Source organism: Aptenodytes patagonicus, chromosome 16 (genome assembly GCF_965638725.1).
Source record: "Aptenodytes patagonicus chromosome 16, bAptPat1.pri.cur, whole genome shotgun sequence".
In the NCBI taxonomy this organism is placed as follows: Eukaryota; Metazoa; Chordata; class Aves; order Sphenisciformes; family Spheniscidae; genus Aptenodytes; species Aptenodytes patagonicus.
Window position 1 is genome coordinate 8,145,403 of NC_134964.1, and position 17,903 is coordinate 8,163,305.

The 17,903-nt window shown below is 46.4% G+C and overlaps 2 protein-coding genes across 6 annotated transcripts in view; one reads left to right on the plus strand and one right to left on the minus strand.

Annotated features, from left to right (window-relative positions):
* The window catches only part of MYO15B (myosin XVB), a 41,095-nt gene extending 23,371 nt beyond the window's left edge, over positions 1-17,724 (plus strand). The window contains exons 37-44 of one of the 4 annotated variants that reach the window (XR_012996631.1): positions 98-206; positions 573-721; positions 1,099-1,226; positions 2,212-2,345; positions 2,829-2,962; positions 3,408-3,548; positions 3,819-4,495; positions 17,663-17,724. Coding sequence is in view for 2 of the 4 variants with exons in the window: in XM_076353889.1 (XP_076210004.1) it covers positions 98-206; positions 573-721; positions 1,099-1,226; positions 2,212-2,345; positions 2,829-2,962; positions 3,408-3,548; positions 3,819-3,878 (855 nt within the window). In the remaining 2 variants the exon portion in view is untranslated. Of the gene's footprint in view, positions 1-97; positions 207-572; positions 722-1,098; positions 1,227-2,211; positions 2,346-2,828; positions 2,963-3,407; positions 3,549-3,818; positions 4,764-17,662 lie in introns of those variants that run through there. The other 3 variants (XM_076353889.1, XM_076353890.1, XR_012996632.1) reach the window with 3 other exon arrangements.
* RECQL5 (RecQ like helicase 5) overlaps positions 5,738-17,903 on the minus strand; it is a 39,820-nt gene continuing 27,654 nt past the window's right edge. The window contains exons 9-20 of one of the 2 annotated variants that reach the window (XM_076353892.1): positions 14,698-14,925; positions 13,061-13,160; positions 12,505-12,541; positions 11,699-11,757; positions 11,475-11,551; positions 10,904-10,997; positions 10,296-10,436; positions 9,155-9,828; positions 8,857-8,935; positions 7,703-7,954; positions 7,102-7,174; positions 5,738-6,977 (exon numbers count right to left, since the gene is read on the minus strand). In XM_076353892.1, coding sequence (XP_076210007.1) covers positions 6,877-6,977; positions 7,102-7,174; positions 7,703-7,954; positions 8,857-8,935; positions 9,155-9,828; positions 10,296-10,436; positions 10,904-10,997; positions 11,475-11,551; positions 11,699-11,757; positions 12,505-12,541; positions 13,061-13,160; positions 14,698-14,925 — 1,915 coding nt within the window. In that variant the 3' untranslated portion in view covers positions 5,738-6,876. Of the gene's footprint in view, positions 6,999-7,101; positions 7,175-7,702; positions 7,955-8,856; positions 8,936-9,154; positions 9,829-10,295; positions 10,437-10,903; positions 10,998-11,474; positions 11,552-11,698; positions 11,758-12,504; positions 12,542-13,060; positions 13,161-14,697; positions 14,926-17,903 lie in introns of both variants that reach the window. The other variant, XM_076353891.1, reaches the window with a different exon arrangement.

Genomic DNA, 17,903 nt, shown 5'->3' on the forward strand with positions numbered 1-17,903 from the left:
ACTGCTGCCCTCTAACAAGCCCAGTATGTTTAACTGCTCTGGGGCTGCTTTGGGCTTGCCTGGTCATAGTACTTATTTGCTTCTTTCCTCGCTTCAGGTGGCCAAGGAGCTCTTGCAGGAGATCTGTGAGCAGATGGGGGCAGGCGAACAGGAAGAGATACAGGAATTTGTTCTTTTTGCCATCAGGAGTGACAGCAATAATCTTGGCAAGTAGAGACTAGCACCTAGGTTCGTTCTTAAAGCAGTTTCTCCAACAGGGAGTACCATGGCTACTGTTTCAAATAGTTCCCCCAATGTTGCTGGCTCTGGGGAGGTCCCTCTTCAGCAGTTTCCCTCTGTACGAAGGTTAAGGAGTGTGCCTTCTCAGGGGCTGTGTTGCTTGCTCTGAAAGAAGTGTGTGTGTGTGTGTGTGTGTCTGTGTGGGTCCGTGGCCCTTGGGAATGGCTGATGCTGGGAGTCATAAGGGCAGGGTGGAATAGAGGCGTGCAGGAAGGCTCCTGTCCCAGGTCATGGAGCTCAGCCCACTGTCTCAGCACCACGAGTGATGACCCTCTCTCTGTGTAAATATGTAGATAAAACGGTGAGGCCGATAAGATCAGAGGAGTATCTTCATGATTACCTGCTGGAGGACAAGTTGGTCACTGTGACTTTACGCAGGCTCATCTGGAGGACGCCTCTGCACTTTGAGAACAGAATTTATACTGATGTTCATTATGGACAGGTAAGCAACAAGGGCAGTGTGCATCAGGAACCTCCCTAGCAGGGGCAGAGTTAGCGTACAGGCCAATGGGAATTTCCCAAGGGAGCTGAAGAAGCAGGAGGGCTTTGGCTGATCGGCTTTGTATGCTGTTTCTGGGAATGACTAATAACTGGAGCTATGGATGCAAGGAAGGCAGTGTGCCTGCAGCCCTAGCCTATGAGCTGTACGGTTCTAGACATGGCTTGTGCAGTTCTGCATGCTCTTCCTGAGCGCAGAAAGCCTTTGCTTTCGTGTTATCAGCATGGCAGGATGTGGGTCTCTGCAGCCTGGCACTGCCCAGACCTTTCTGTACCTTCTGAAAGGTTTAACAAAGGCCTCTTTGCTGTGCTGTCTCTCAGATGCTGTGGGATTACCTGAATGGGAGGATACTGTTGAGCCGTAGTAAAGAAATGGAGATGCAGGTGGGCATTTTGGCAATGCTCCAGCACTGGGCCAAAACAGAGCAGCAGAACTCTGATCCCTCCAGGTATGTTTGTCTCAGGGTGGGTCTCTATCTCTAATGGCTGTTGGCACCACAGGGGTTAGGGGTAGGTGCCTGAAAGTACTCTCCGGATAATTAAGGAATGGACAGTTCTGGAGAACATAAACTACTAATTGATGTCACTACTCAGTGACTGACTCCTGCCCGCAATCAAGAAAGCTTACCTCCTGTTCACACTCTTAATGCTGACTGGCTCTGATGCACATTTCCTTTTGTGACTCCTTCTGAGCTGAGGGTCATGAGGGTGCCATGGACGTTTCTTTTGACTGCCATGTGTTTGTAATACCGAGAAGGAAGTGTATGAACTTATAGTGGGGATGAATGCTCCTTTGTTCTTTCTCACAAGTGCCAGAGTTTTCAACCCTGGGCACTTGAAATCGGTAGTGAGATGCCTAAGGGGAATGAAAATGTCCCTGGGACCTGGAAAGCTTCTGTCCTGCAGCCCTGAGCTGTATTTTCATGATCCTTCCTTCCCATATCCTTATGCACTTAGAGTGGAGGTAATGTCTCCATCAGATCCCCTCACACCACCAGCAGCAGGGGGTAATGGCATAACCCTGCTGGGCATAGGGAACTCTGCTCTGTGTAGTGCTTCGGAGGCACAGGAGCAAGACAGAGTTAGAGTAAGGTGTTTTTCAGCTGAGACTGCCTGTGAAAGCAATACTGTGTGGCTCTACTTCCATGCTACAGTCCTTGCTTGAAGAGCTCCTGTTGTCCCCAGAAAGGAGGGACTAGTCAGTGGTGCACAGCTGCCTTCTGTGTGGAAAATGGTGGTCTTGCTGTCTCTGTTTCCTTCCACATTATCCAATTCAGATACGACCTGCTGTGCTCTTCCCCTCTCCCTCCACCCTTGCCCCCAGCCATGCAACTGAAAACTGTTGCCGCATCCCCTCCTTCCTCTTAATCTCCCTGGTTGATCTTTTGATTTTAGCTGGGCAGGGGGTGAATTAGTATCTGCTTGTTGGCACAGGGAAGAGCTGAAGGAGTACACGCCAAAGACCCTGCAGTCCTCCATCAGTCCCCAGGCTCTGCAGAGCTATGTTGGCATGCTGCTGAGAAGCAGGCAGCCCTTCCAGCCGGTGGATGCAAAAATCCAGTTCATAGGTGAGGAGACATCCAGATCTGCTTGAGTCATCTATCCTGAGCATGATGGAAGCTGCTCTGAATGCGCTTTTGGGACAGTTCCTGAGGTTGGCGAGGATCCTTGGAGTCTGGAATGGGCCATGACATATGACTCCCTGACAGCCTCCCCCTGCAGATTGGCACTTGATCCCAAGCATGGTGATCATGGTAGAAGTCTCACTTCTTTTGCGGAAGTCTGCAGTAGACTTCCAGAGCTCTGTACAAGTTGTGTTTTAATTAATATTCTGGCTGCACGTCTGTTTTCTGGTCAGAAAAGAATAGGACATCCATTCAGGCTGCTGAGAATTGAGTATCAGCAGCCTGGGAGGGAGGGAGAAGTTGTCAATCTTACTTTTTAATGCAGAAAAGCTTGGGAACACTTGCAGCTTTTGACCACCTTAGGTTGGTGCAGTAGATTGCTGGCTGGAAGCTGCTGCCTGAAAGCCACCTTTTGCTTTCTTACAGAGCATGTGATGAAATTGCCTTTCTTTGGCTACAACATCTACTTTGTAGAGAGAGTCAGCGATAACACAATCCCCGTGCCCTGTTTCTGTGGCGTGAATAAAGAAGAGATCATTGTGGTGGATGGCACCACCCAGGTATGCCAGACAATTCCTCCCTAGAGTCCAGAGCCCTGATGTCTGTCAGATGTTAACTTTGACTTTTAGAAGAACTTGTGCAGGAAGGGACTGTATTCACCTGCATCACAGATACTCTAACAGCCCTAGCCCAAAGCAAGGGACAAGAGTACTTGAACAGTACTGCCATGTGCTCTTTTATAAGTCCAGTGATCATGCTAACAAGCATGGTTCACAGTAAGACTAAGTGTAGGTCACGTTCCTGTTTGTCCCAGTCTCGCAGGAGTTCTAGGGCCATGCTGGCAGCAGGAGCCTGCCCTGTATTCTGTACACACTGCCCTGTGCCCCAGTCCTTGTCTTAGCTTTCAACAGGCTCTTGAGGTGAATACTCCTTGGTGAGAATCAGATGGTTTTATTTGTAAGGACTGCACCAGAGAGCGTTTTGTGGCTTTTTCTCCTTGCGCAGGCGATCTCCTGCGTCATTCCATTGAAAGAGCTGCAGAAGATGCGAACCCTGCGGCCTGTCTCTGATGGTGGGCTTCCTGGCATAGAACTAAACTATGGCTCGGCTGCCAGCCCCAAGACTATGTGGCTTGAACTGTCACAGGTGAGATCAGCCTGGACCTACAGCTTCCTCCTGGCAATTCAGAAATTGCCTTCCACTGCCCCGCTGAGCCTCTGCTAAGAGACAGTACTACTGCTCTCTTCTGCCCCAGAGGTGGATGGGGGCACTGCATTTCCCAGGCCCCAAAGTGCAGCTTTGTCCCAGCACCTACCTGATATTTAGTTAGGGAAAGTGATTTATGGGAATATTTAATTATGAGAAGCAGCCATTTCTGGGGCAGAGAATGACTGGTACTGATTTGTGTTTTGACAGGCTAAAGAAATGTATCACACGATTGTTGTCATCCTGGATCAAACAGAGCTGCACCGCTAAAGCCTAAGAGGAGGAGAATGACCAAGCAAAACAGCGCTCTTTTCCTTTCCTTGAGCTTGTTCAGTGCTCCCTGCCCTGTCTTCTGGAGAGGATTCTTCCAAAAGACGTCCATGACCTCAGACAGCTGCTTTCCAAGACTGCCACCACAGTGTTTGTTGATGGACTGGACCATAATCTCACCCCTTGTGACCTGCCATTCAGCCCCCCAAGTACTCCTCCTTGAAGCGATGCATGCACTGGCTAAACAAACCACAAGACACCCTTTCCATACCATTGCTTCTTCATAACCTTTTCCAACACAGAGCAGCTGAACAGATGCAAGCAATTACCTTCAAGCTATGCAGTCTGGGACTGTTCTTTTCTTTTTTGAATTAATTAACATAAGCAAAGACTGCTTGCTAGAGACTTGTGTATCACAATGCAAAGCTGAGGCTATGAAATGACTGCACTGGCTGCTGGTGTTTTCTATAGGCCAGCTTTTTCTCTGTATTGATATGCAAGAGGCCCTGCAGCAGGATTTGTGAAGCAGGAGCTTGTAGAAAGCATCTTAATTGCAAAGCAGATCAGTGTTAATACACAATTAACACATATGCTGGGGCACAGATTGAGCTGCAATGGTAAGAAAGTTTATTGTTAATTAATTTCTTATGCCTAAGTTTTCCTGTAGTATAAAGAAGTCAGTCGTGTCCGTGCAGCTGTCATACTTAAATGATGGCTCCATGCCCATGGAGAAAGCGTATTCAAATGGAACTTGTATTACAGTAGAGGGTCCTGGGTTGTACAAAAATGCTTAATTTATTTTTATTGCTACAGCTATCCTACTGAACTGAAAAGTATCTGCACTTTAGGAGATTGCAATAAAATAATCACGTAGAGAGATCTTGACGCTATGATGTGACAGATACTGGTTTACATCTAACATGGGAAGACTGATCTGCAGGTAACCGGCAAAGCTTGAGGAAAAGGTTGTCGCTGTCAGCTGGGAATGGGATAGATGTGAGGGTGCTTAGTGCAAGCCATGATGCACAGTTAGCTTCTTGTTACTGCTGGCATCACCTCACCAGCCACAGCATCTTCCCTGTCAGGAACTTCCCTTCAAGTGCTGCTCGCTGTGGCCTGTGAGGTCTTAGGGTGAAGCATGTTCCACTCTCCTCCTTCAACAGCGCTACTGCAAGGCTGGTTAAAGCACCGCAGTGATGTGAAAGAAAGGAATACAGAAGATCTCTGAAGATCAGCTTATCCTTATTCCCCTTTGCTTTCTCTGAGCTTTTGCTGCCTTACATGGAAGCACAGCTCATCTGGTTAGAAATGCCCCACATTGTGATAAAGCATTTCGTCACACAACCCCATGCCTTAACCAGCCCTTTCCAGAGCCCCTGAGTTAGAAGACAAAGCATTTCTGAGAAGTTCACCTAGACAGCAGCTGAACTCTACAAGCACTGGACTCCGTAGAGATAGTAACCCCACTTAAGTGGCTGATGAAACAAGATTTTTAATGGGAAGGTAAAATAGAAGCCAGCAGGCAACTGAAAAATACTTCTATTGTGTAAAAGGCTTCTTGTAAAGTCCTTTGTCCTCCAGTGAGCAGAGCAAGCTGAAGATGAAAGTGACTTTTGAGTTCAACATTTCCAGGTTCTCCTTCTGGTTCTAGCTGGAGAAGTCCTGCAACTATAAGGGGTTGGAGGTGTCTGCTGGCACGTGCTTCCCATCCATCTCATCCCAGGCTTGCATTTATTAGCTGTCTGTTCAGATAAGAAATGAGCTTTCAGGGCTGTGTTCACAGTGATGGAGTCTTAATGTATCTTAGACCAGTCTGTATAATTAATTGGTAAGAAAAAAGCTTTCAGGAAGAGTCCACAGCAGCTATAACATTGTTTTATTGTCAGTTCTGCACATACCCTTCAGTACATTTAAAAAAAACCCCCATCTGTTGAGTACAGTGGTCCAAAACCTGTTTGATGGCCTCTCAGGCTGCAGATTCCTCTAGCAGCACTAGTGCCTGAGGTCACCAGCCTCTATAGTGCATGGAACAAAGGCAGAACCCAACAAAAACCCAACAGAAAGGACTTGTGCCAGGGAATCAGGTTATTTCAAGCCCGCTGATACCCTAAGGTTCAGGTCCTTCTATAAATATAGCAGCAGAGGCACCACAGTGTCAATTTGAGGGCCACAGCAGTACCTTAACCAGTTGTAACAGCAGCGTTGCCCTCTGTATTGCAGACTGTGGGTGAGGCACAGGGAGCAAATATGGCTTTAGGGGTTACAAGCAAATGCTGGAAAAGTGTTGGCAACCTTGGTGCCACTATTGGAGAGGTTAATACTGAAAACGCATCACCGCTTAAGTTAAAGGCCAGGCAGAACTAGACAAAATTAAAAAAAAGTTCAGACTAAAAGAAAAAGAATCCGAGTTTCTCCACCTTCAGAAAGTAGGCATTGCCTGCATGGTAAAAACAAAACGCTCCCCTCCTGCCCTTCAAGGGAAAACATTCCATCCAGGAACTCAACATCAAGCTCATCCTTGGCAGCCCTGAGCAAAGCATGTGAACTTGTAGCATAAGGCTTCTCTTGGTAACACTGAAATAAGAACTAAGAGATGGGAACGAGGGGAGGAGCCATTTAGGAAGCAAGATGCCATCCCAAAGCAGACTCCCAGTTGGAAAGTCTGAGCCCTTCCCAGACTGCTGCAGGGAGTAGAGGTTGGAGACACTGCAGAACATCTGAGGCAGCAGCCCCTAACCTACACAGCAGATGCAGACTTCACACCTCTTGGCAAGACGTACTAGAGCACTTCAGCGCCCTAGTTACTGGAGAAACGCTCCATAAGTTCACGGAAACTGGTTTCCTGGAAGTGCGTGTCACTAAGGACAGAAGTGAGCAAAAATGCAGTGGGAAAAGAAAGCTCATTTCTGCAGTTTCATGAAACCCTCCATGGTTGAGTTCTTCAAGATCCCCTGGTCCCACTGCCGGAGGAAGGAAGACAGCCAACACGATGCAAGGATCAGCTCTCTGAGCTCTGCAGCTCCTGCCAGTCTGTCTCACTCTCACACCTGACCCTTGTTTTGAAAAACTCCTTGATGAGTCTCTGTGCTTCCTCCTTCACTGCAAGAGAGGAAGCACCACCTTTGAGACGATACTTAAGACATCTGCCCCCTCTAAAGACATCACCCCATTTAGCATCAAAAGAACCCAGGATTCTTGGTGCTCTCCCCAGCTGCCAACTCACCAGTCTTGCGGGCAGGGTTCTGCTCTTCAGTCAGTAAGTGAGACAGGTGCCGAGCAAAGCCCTTAAACAGATCCTGCAGAATTGGGGAAGATAAAGAGCAGAAAGCAGACATCGGTTACCTCACCAGACTGTTTCCGCATTTGTCTTGCCCTTAGCACAGGCTGGCTCTAGCACAAACCATTCATAGATTTAGACTACAGGAGTGTTGCAAACCTGCGAATACACCTGACCCTGCAGTGCTGGAGAAGCACACGCGCACGCATGCTGCCTTTCAGAACACATCAAATAAACTACACCAGAATTGAACCTGATCTGTTGCCACTCCACAGGTGGGAGGTTTTAAAAACTTGCCAGAGTTTAGTGTGAAAACATGAACAATCACAAACAAGTGTGGAACCGACATGATGCCACTCTAAATCACACACAAACCCTTTCTTGGGAGAGGCAAGTTGCTGCACCTAGAGTCATTAAAACAGCACATACCAAGATGTGACTTGGAAATGAAATGTGGTATCCAGATCATCTGCCCCTTCTTAGGGCCCCAGATCACTAGGGAGATGCAGTCTCCTTCTGCTAGAGAGGGTCTTGAGCTGTGCCCTACCTTGGAAGCAAATTTGCCACCCTTGTAGAATGGGGTCAAATATTTGACAACGACGTCTGCTGTTTCTTTGAGGGACATGCCTTTGGTCACTGGCTGTACGATCTTGCTGGTTCCTTCTTTATCACACTGTGATAAGTTTGGATCAAAAGTCACCTTCTTCTTTGTTGGACCAACACTTTTGCTTTCTGGCTGGGACAGAATAGAAGATTTTGCCACTGTCCGTAGCCGCTTTGTTGCAGGACTTTCCATATCCTGGAAATGGGACAGAAGAAAACCAAACCCACCAATTCCTGTGGCAGCATTACACTTCCAAGCAGCCACAACCTTCTGAGAACATGAATCTTTGCAGCATCCTGCAGGCTCTCCCTATAGCGAACACCATGCAGGAATCTGTGTAACCCATGTTGCTGTGCAGACATAATACACCGTTTCCCACACAAAGGGACTTTAAGAAAAACCCTTTAAGACTAACACATTTAAAATTACCCTGTGCTCTTATTAGGGCAGCTAATTGCTAGACCTCATCCTATACAGGAAAAACCAACAGGAAAAGATTTCCCAGGATGTCTGCTGAGAATACACCCCTCAGGAAGAATCAACCACTTCAGGAGTGCCACACTCTGGCTCAATTTGAAAGAGCAAGGAGAAAATCGCACTGTTCAGTAGAGACAGCCACCAGGCGGTCTCAGATGTCAAATGCAGAACCAGAGACTGAATGGCAAGGAAGGCTGTGAGCATGGTTTGCTTCTGAGTGGTCCTGTGCGTCATCGGCCTGTGGTTGTTCTCTTGACTTGAGAAAGCAGCTTGCTAATTATAGTTAGCTACAGATCTAGAGTGGGTGGAGAGACTCATTCCAGGCAAGCCACCAGCAAGGGTACGGTCACATGTGTTGCAGAGAAGAGGAAACAAAGCAGAGCGGAGGGGAAGCTTTTCACTGCAGTCTGAGTTGCTGGCACTGGCCCAGCGGGCGGCAGGGGGACACCGGGAGTGCAGTGCAACTATGGTTCTCCTCCCTGCTGCAATTGCAGCTGGGCCCTCCCCAGATAAATAACACTATCAGGTGAAGTTCAGATCAGGAGCATTGCTCCCAGAGAGAAACTTGGCTCAAGATGAGCAGAAGAAATAGAGGAAATCAGCATCCATTAAAGTCTTACCTCATCTGATCCTGGTCGCTTCCCACACTCACCTTCCCCAACAACACTTAGCTCAGTTTCTGCGACATTTTCAGGAACACTAGTGGGAAGAGTGGAGAGAAGGCCAATTTCAATCGTTCCACAGTGAAGATATTACTACATTCACTATCAGTGGCCACAAGACTCTCCATGGTAAAGCAAGAGTCTCCCTCACCAGCCTAGAGATCTAATACAGATTCCCAGTTTCCAGGACAAGGCTGGTGGGGCTCTGCAGCTCGTTAACAGGGCAACACAGGGAGCAGAGAGGTAGAGATTTTACCTGGATTTTACATCAACTTCTTCCTGAAGGAGTTCAGATTCAGCTGCTTGCTGGGTCTTAAAATCCTCCTCTCTCTCAGTCAGCGTTACTTCTGTCTCTCCCAGCTCTTCATTCTCTGCCTGGGACTGTCCAGTCACATCTTCTCCAGAGACATCTTTGTTTTCCTGAGGTATTGGTTTCTCTTGACGCATGCTTTGAGAAGAAACCTGAGGTAGTGTGCTTGCAGAACAGCCATCTTCCTTTGCTGAGCTGCAACTTTTGGCTTTAGACCCACCTTTGGAGAGGGAGAAGAATTTGGAAATATCCTGCGATTCTTTTTTAGCCGCTTCTGCGAGCATTTGCTGCTTCTTGCTGGGTTTGGGCTTCGTAGTAGGGCTATCCCAAAGGGCAGTTTTTGTGTCTGGACTGGGCTGCTGTCCCTTCTTTTCAGGAGGGAGTACTTCTACCCCACCACTCTCACACATTACTTTGGCTGCTATTTCTTTCTTCTGGAGAACAGGGTTTCTGGTGTCCAGTTCCAGACTGCAGTTGCCGTTGTCTTGCCCATTTGGACAATTTACTTCTTTTTTGACAGGCTTTGCATCGCTCTCCTCCTGGACCTTCAGCAGTTCTGAAGCTGTCTGGAACAAGCTGGATTTCTTTGGAAATCCTGCTCCCACACGCTTGGGTTTGAACTAGGAAGAAAGGAAGAAGGAGAAATTTTGAATATGAGAGCATTAAGGAAGCCCTGTATGCAGAACCCTGAAAGGAGCTAAGTTTCTGTATACAGTACACCAGTGTGTACAGCTGTAAGCTGGGGAAGGCTCTAAAACCCACTCATCATCATAACCATCAACTGAGACATCAGGGAAATGGATTAGGTTAAAGTCACCGGCCCACAGTAAGGAAACAGACAGCATCCTTGGTTAGAGCAAGACGAGTAAAACTTATTTGATGTGTGGCCTGCACATAGATTATATTCACTAATAGGAACCAGTATGACTAGCTGATCTCACTCCAAAACCAAAGGACAGACAGGGAAAGCAATTCCAATAGAAATATACAGCTATGGCCACACAAAGGACCTAAAATAAAATTATAAAAAAGCAGATAGACAAAGCACACCATTCCCTCCTTGTCCATCCCATCTGTACTCACTCACCGAGTAAACCTGGGATGCAGGGAGGAAGTCCTCTTCTCCTGGAGACCCAGATTTTGTTTCTAAGCTGCTGCTGCCACCAGTTCTGGACCCAAAGACTGAGAACAGCTCTCCTTGTTTTGAGGCTTTGTTGATTTCTGCTACCTGAAAAGAGAACAGAAATGTTCTCTAATGGCCAGAAATCTTTACGCATTCCTGCCTCTGTACACACTAAAAGCCATAGTGGCAAAACATGTCTCCCCTGGAGAGACATCTATCTCAAGAACAGAAACATCTTCAGAGAGACTTATTGCAACCAGCTAACCTAACCCAAGGCTTCTCTATTGTCAGTGACAGTCTGAGGAACTCCCCATTCCCTTTATTGCTAGACCTAGAGGATATTTGGATAAGCCTGCACTGGTATGTAGGTTTCCAAAGCCTGCAAAGCCAACAAAGATGTGAAACCAACATGATTCTGGGCCCTCCTGGAAACAAAACCAAGAAAGATTTGGAAGACATCCAAGGCAAAGCAGAGCTTCTCCTTCATCTTTCCCACACAAACTCTACCCTATTTCCCCTCGAGCTGAGGCCACAGCACATTCAAGGGAACAGCAGCAGACGTATGGCCCTACCTTCTTTAGCACAGTTGCCTTGTACGAGTTAGCCATTTTACTGGTTTGGAAAGCTTCATACTCCAGCTTCACAGCACAGGCATGAGGGTCTGACCTGTAACACAAGGTGGGGTGATTTCTGGCAAGACACACTTCTATATCTGCAAAGGGAGCACTATTGCTTAAGCATCTCCCAAGAAAGTACAAAATTCACTCCCTCTGGTGCAAGAATAAGTAATAACTTCCAATTAAGTCCTAAGGGATGCAGTGGTGAATTGCTGGAGAACAGAAAGGGTCGTGAAAACAGTTTTAAATCAAAGTCCTCCAGTTGCTCAGTTTGAGAAGCACACTATCCCCATCTTGTGGGGCAGGGAAGAATTGCAACTCCTAGGATCAAGCTGATTTAGCAGAATCGGACATGGGAATCCTCATATCTGATCCTGAACATCACTACAAGAAGAATGCTGTTAAGTGAAACTATGTCCTCGGACCAAATAACTCAAAAAGGTATTCCCTGAGAGTGGTAATGTTGCTCAGGGAAGAGTAGACCCTGTGTTAAGGGACTCGATATGCTGCCCCTTTTCTCTCATACCCTTTTTCTCCTGCTGCTGGAACCTTTTGATTGGTGCTCAAAGCTTCTTCCAGCATCTTCAAGCAGTGTTCCCGTCCCTAGGAAACATGGGATACTCAAACATACTCTACAAAAGTCATAGTGCCCCTTGGACTTCCATCCCTGAAGGAGTAAGAACAAGGCAGGCAGAATCTTTGTTGTTCTTTGCAAGTCAACAAGACCGAATGTTAACCAGCCTTTCTTACCCTCACTGTGAGCTTAGAGATTCTCCTGCTGGAGGCGTCCTTCAAGGGGCAGTCGGCACCTACCACAGAAGACACATTTGGAAAAGGCGTCATAGCAGGGCTGGGGCTGATGGAGTACATCTCAACTGTCACTGGGAGGGTGCCAGTCCAGTACTGCTTGGCATACTCCTGCCTGCATAGTCAATCCAAGGAGCACTACCGTCACCCTTTTTACCTGGAGAAGCTACAAACTCTGAAAGACTAGGCAGAAGCCAAAGTGAGATTTTTCTCTCTGGATGAGAACGTCTACTTTGCTAGTTTATGACTAACAGCTTTCCAAAACCTCCCCATCTCAGGAAACCCTTTTTCAAGGAATCCCAGCTCTTAGGAAACTCAACTCTTTTCCGCTCCTCGCAATACCAACCAAAAATAGAGAGGCTGAATAGAGTAACATGAACTACCAGGTATTCTTTTACTATAGCATCAGAACTGTGTTGCTAGACCGGGCCCCAAGTAGCACAGTTACAAATGGCAAAGCTTTTCATCAGTTTCCTTATAGCCCAATTGAATACTGCTGCATAACCACTGCAGAAATAGCCTACTTATTTGGAGAAGTTGTTCAGAAAGATGCATTCCCTATCCTCACCCCAACCAAAGCTAAGCTCTGATCCATCTCCTCCAGCTAAGCTTTCACGGCCAAAAGCCTAACCTCTGTGCCTAGGGATTGATACCTCTAGTGTTGACGCTATATAAATTACACGCAGCTGCAAAATACAAGACTTTCTTCTCCTAAAGAAAACCCACTATAAATCAAAGAAGGTATTTACTTGGAGGAACAAAATCTTCCTTTTCTGGTTCTTTGCCCTGGAAGAAAACAAAGATCAGTCAAACATTTCCATTCCTGCAACCACATGCAGGTCTAGAAGCACAAGAGACACATTTTATATCCCTGCTCCAGGGAAAATTAATGCTGTGAAGTTACAGAGGTACTGAAAAGGCACCAAAGTGGGGTAAAGGAGACAAAGGATGAGAATCAAAGCCAAAAGTTCACATTTGCTATAGGAATATGCAAGAGAAGCTGAATGGGGAAATGTTTTTACTAATATCAGAGATGTTAAAGACAACAGGATCTTCTTGATTAGCACTGCAGAGAAATCAGTACATGAATAAGCTGGGTTCCTTCATATTATGGGACTGACCCAGAATATGGAGAACACAGCAAAAGCAGAGATACAAATAGTAAAAAAAAAAAAAAAAAAAAAAAGAGCAAGCAACAGCAAGATGCAATAATTTACTTTCATTAGTGCCTGGAAGTCTTTATGTCTGTAAGACAAGCTCATAGAAAACAATCTGTGAATCTCTTACAAAGGGATACCAACTCACTTTGCGCAGACTCATCTGCTTTTTGTAGAAGTTGTTCCACTCCCGTTTCCGACTCTCTTCACTGGCTTCATCCCCATTCCCACTGCTTTCTTCATCATAGCTGGATAAGGCAGGAAAACAAGAGGAATAAACATTTCTGTAGCTGCAGCATGAACTGGGGGACAGGCCTTGGAAAGCCTAGGTCATCACAGTATTTACAAAAGAAGATATATTTCACATCCTTTCTGAACAAGTCTTAGCTTTTAGTTTCACTACTATCCCTCAACCTGGACAGTGAGTGAGTGTCCTCCAAAAATTCATGGAATTTGCTAATCCCATGAATTAGTAAGCAGTAGCGTGAACTAGTAGCACGTAACTAGTGCTCTGAGAATGGAGGGCTCCATTTCAGAAGCTCTGCCAGTTTCTCCCATAGGGTTGAGTAGTCACTGCCTTTCGTCGTGTACTCCGTCTGTCAGTCACTACTGCTTTTGGAGCAGAGATGGCAGAAAGGGCAAAGCATCCACTCCTCAGCCTCAGTTGTTCACAGACTGTTGTATTAAATGAAATCCCCATCACTAATACACTGAAATGCATCAGCTGATTCTTGCCAGATGTAGCCCAAGAGTTTACTGCCTTCCACAGCTGTCACAGCCAAAACTTCCAGGTATCACAAATCAGAGTTTTAAGGCTGTTGACCGTTACAACTTCCAAGGCAAAGCTACAACCAAGTCACGGAGAGGTTCAATAAATCAAGTGGCAAACAGCGTGTTGTACAACAGCATTGGCCGTGTCTTCTCAGGTCCTGAGATCAAACACAGGCTTAGGTCACAGGTACACCAGTTTCCTCCGACTCAGCTGGACTTGCCCGAAGAACAAAGCTACCAGTCTCAAGCTGTTTAAGGTAAAGCAGAGGGCTAGGCCAGCTGACAGCGCTGCACATCCTGGCAGAGCTTCACGGGCAGTGCAGGCAACGAAACTTGCATCCTGGTGGAGCTGCACAATCGCTGCAACTCAGCCAGAGAACAAGGAGGAAGGGAAGTTGTCATCTCCACACTGCCAAGCATTTTACAGAATTAATTATGTTTCCCACTGCACATCTTCCTTTTGCTGTCAGCCTGATAGGGAAACACTAAAATTTAGCAATCTGCAGAAGCAGCTGATGCTGGCACTCCACTACATCCTCTGTGATGACTAAGTCCTGTCAGTGGCCCCCCAGCCTGCTATTATTAATTATTCTAAACATGCAATGCCATATGGCCACAGCCATACTAAGTCAGGACTGAACCCTGGATCGTGTCATACCTTGCTGTCACATTGGTCTCAATTTAAACATTTTTGATCCTTGTGACTGTGAACGGGCTGAGCCCACTAACTGCTTTCAAAAAATTTCAGGCTAGTTTCTTGAACCAATTACATTCTGCAGGGCAATTCTTAGGTCAGTCAAAACAGCTTTTGGCTCTCTGGGACATGAATGTGATCAAGGCTGCCAAAGCGTGTGGAAAATTAAATTCCAGCTCCTGCTGCCAGGAAGTTACAGGAAAATACCACCACATAGAAACATGTGCTGAAAAAATAGGAGTGGCTGGGCCTGCAGCTGGGAGATGCTCTCTTCTCTCTGATAGCTTCTATGAGCTGAGTTTGAGCTACCAAGTACAGACCTGCTAAACCCTCTGCAACCTCTCCTCCCGCCTTCATACAGCTCTGGGTCATAGCTATCCCAGGAGGAACCTGTGGGCCCAATGCAGGTTTTGCTCCAGCTGTTGCTGCAGCGCTCCAGTGACTCCAGCTGCCTTTTCACTGCCCCTGGGTTCTTGCAGTAATCACAGCACTTGTTACACGGTGGGGTGACATCGCCAAAGTACTTCGCTATGGCAGCATGGCGACATCTAGGAAACAAAAGGGAAAATGATCTGGTAATTATTTTTATTGACAACAACTCCACCCTCCAAATGCAAGGTGTCTTTTGATAAAGACTTGAGTCTTTTTTTGCAGAGAATGCCTATTCCAGTAGGAATCACAGGGATTAAGCCCTGGAGCAGAACTGGGGTTCTGTTCCTGGCACCCTGCTTAAGGTCTCTCTGCCTCCACTTCCCCACATGTAAAACAAACAGTGGTGTCAATCTCTTCTGCTAAATGCTTTCAGATCTTTGAGATCTGCAAAAGGCACGGTGGATGAAATATGCAATTATTAATGCTGCATTGTTGGCCAAATATATTCCATGTCCAACCAGAATGTCTCTAGGATAAATATGTAAAGAGGTCCTGTTGATCCCTACACCTCAGAGTTCAGAGTAGTTTGTGTATTTCACAGTGGAGAGCTTCCGATTTTATTGTTTGTGGTTTGAAGGTGAACAAATCTATGTGTGAAGAAACAGGAATGTCAATTAAGTCACGGAAATAGAGTCCAGACTGAGGTCACAAGGGAGCACTATTCAGATAATACAGCCTGGGTCTTGATCTGCTAACACACGCAGCCAAAGTTCGGGTAGAGTCCTACATCCGTGAAAACCAGTCCATTTGCTCATACAGTATTGCACAACCAGTTCTACCAGCCTTAGCAAACTAGCCGTGTGAAGATGATTAGATTCTTCCAGGAATCTTCAAAAGATTTCTGGCAGACATCAGTGCTTTTGGGTATGTAAAAAAGAGTTTGGTGACAGAGACATGCTCATTAGCAATACAGGCAGGAAGTAATTTCTCTTCTAGAGCGCTCCCTAGCTTATACCAGTGAAGACACTGATTCCGCTAGGTAAAGAAGAACCAGGCGGTTACTTTTTTCCTTTTTTTAAGAAAGTGGGCAGAATTTAGAGGAGCTTTTTAAAACTTGGGTTTCACAGCAGAGGTGGCCAGTTGTCTCTTAATCAAAATGCTGATGCTAGATGCACAGAAACACTTCATCAGGCATTTAGAGATCAAATCCTGCAGCCAAGCAGCAACAAGAGTTATTTTAGAAGATAATTATTTTACTGCAAGGAAGAACAAAGTGGAGATTTTTCTTCTCTACCAAGGAGTGCCCTAGTTGGCTTACCAACTTCATCGGCAAAAAGTAGGTCACAGAGGGGAAAAGTAAGAGCGTGAGCACTTCATTTATCCTTATAATAAACCCTTTAAGGCATGTCTGAACTTGCCAGAGATCTAACAAACGCAGTTTGCTTCTTGTGCGCGTGCATGTGCGTGTCTGGGGGGAACATAACTGCATGTCTACCAAAGCATCACAAACAAACCCTGCAAGGGTCTACAGCAGCAGCTGGCTCACTCATTCCCACGGCCTGGGAGGTTAATTTACCAAGCAGAAGAACGAGTGAAGCAGCAAAGCAGCAGGTTACAGACTACTGTCGCCAGAGCAATAAAATGTGTGTGCTGAAGCATGAAGGACCTGGCGCTGCTCAGGTAAGGAGGGCTGCAACAGGGTGATGTTGCACTGCACGGTCTAGGGCACTGAAAGCCTAGAGAGGGCTACTACAAAGCTGGCTTTATATCCCCCTGCAGAGCCGCACTGACTCACTCTCGTCTTGCACTCAAAGAGCTCCTTTCACATGGTGGGGAAGGGTGGGGGGACCAGGATGGGGACAACACATTCGATCCCCTTGTCCTGCCTTTCCGAAAGAACTACTGGTGCTGCCTGTCCTGCCAATGCAACGTGACTATAGAAATGTCAGCGAGCTGCAAGTCAGCTTTTTGTTTGCCCAAAAGAAAACAGGCAGGCATTCTCATTAGTCCATGTCTCTCTCACGCGCACTGATCCAAATTAGAGTTAACCGAGGCATACAGTAATGGTCAAGCCCTCTCCTCCTACAGCCTACTCACCAGGCTTATGCTGGGGAGGGATGTCCACACACACCTCTGTCCCTTAATGCAAACGAGAGAGATGCCCCAAGGGAGGGCTTTGGTGAAAGCAGAGATCAGCTCTGAAGTCACTGGAATTTAGAGAGGTTCTAGTTTCTAACCCATCAGGCTTGTAATGCCAAGCCCTTTCCGTCCAGCCTTCTGTAACTGCCTGTATCTTCCTGCAGAATTACCCAAATCGGGGCCGCAGCCCCACTTTAGCCAGTGGTGCTCATGAGTTGGGTCATAACAGAAATTCAATTGCAGAACTAAGATTGCAGTCCTATAATTAGAGTCAAAAGGCCAAAACCAGAGTTACCAATAGGGATGCTGGGGGTAACCACTGGATTAATGCTTAACTGAACACAAGAGGTCCTGAAACATAGCCGGTTATGCATTGACATGTGGTGGGAAAACTTCCCGAGTCACACAAGCACCTGACTAATGCCTACGAGATGGAGAGCCAATTTACGTAAATTAATGGTAGTTTGTATTATTATACATGTCCTAAAATTATTTCATCTTTTAAATATGCAGCTGTATTATTTGCCTCCCCCACCCTTCAACAGGAGTACGTATGAGCTGACCATTGGTCTTTAAAATGTCTAAACAAAATCATTATTTCATTTGAGACACCCTACCCTGATTTGACATCATGGGATAGGATGAAAAGCAAATAACAAACAAGTTTATTAACATGCTTTTGTCTGTGGCAATACATTTCAGGAAAGTGCTAAACTGACCACATGGCTGCCTGCACCATGTCTCCTTTTGGTATTCCTTGCTTTTGTACGCCAGGTAAAATAGGAGCCCTATTCCTGCAATTAGTAGAAACAGATGGACAGTCAGAGAAGAAGCAAAGTCACATATCCCAAAAGAAGCTCTGCCTCTCCCAAAATATACCAGAAAAAAGCATTCCCTCGTATGAGCCAAAGAAGGGTACACAGCCTCATCAGAAGAGCTCCCCGGAAAAAACCCCCAGCAAGTCTTGGAGTAAAGCCAAGAAATGAAAGCATTAAAAAGACAAAAATCATACAAG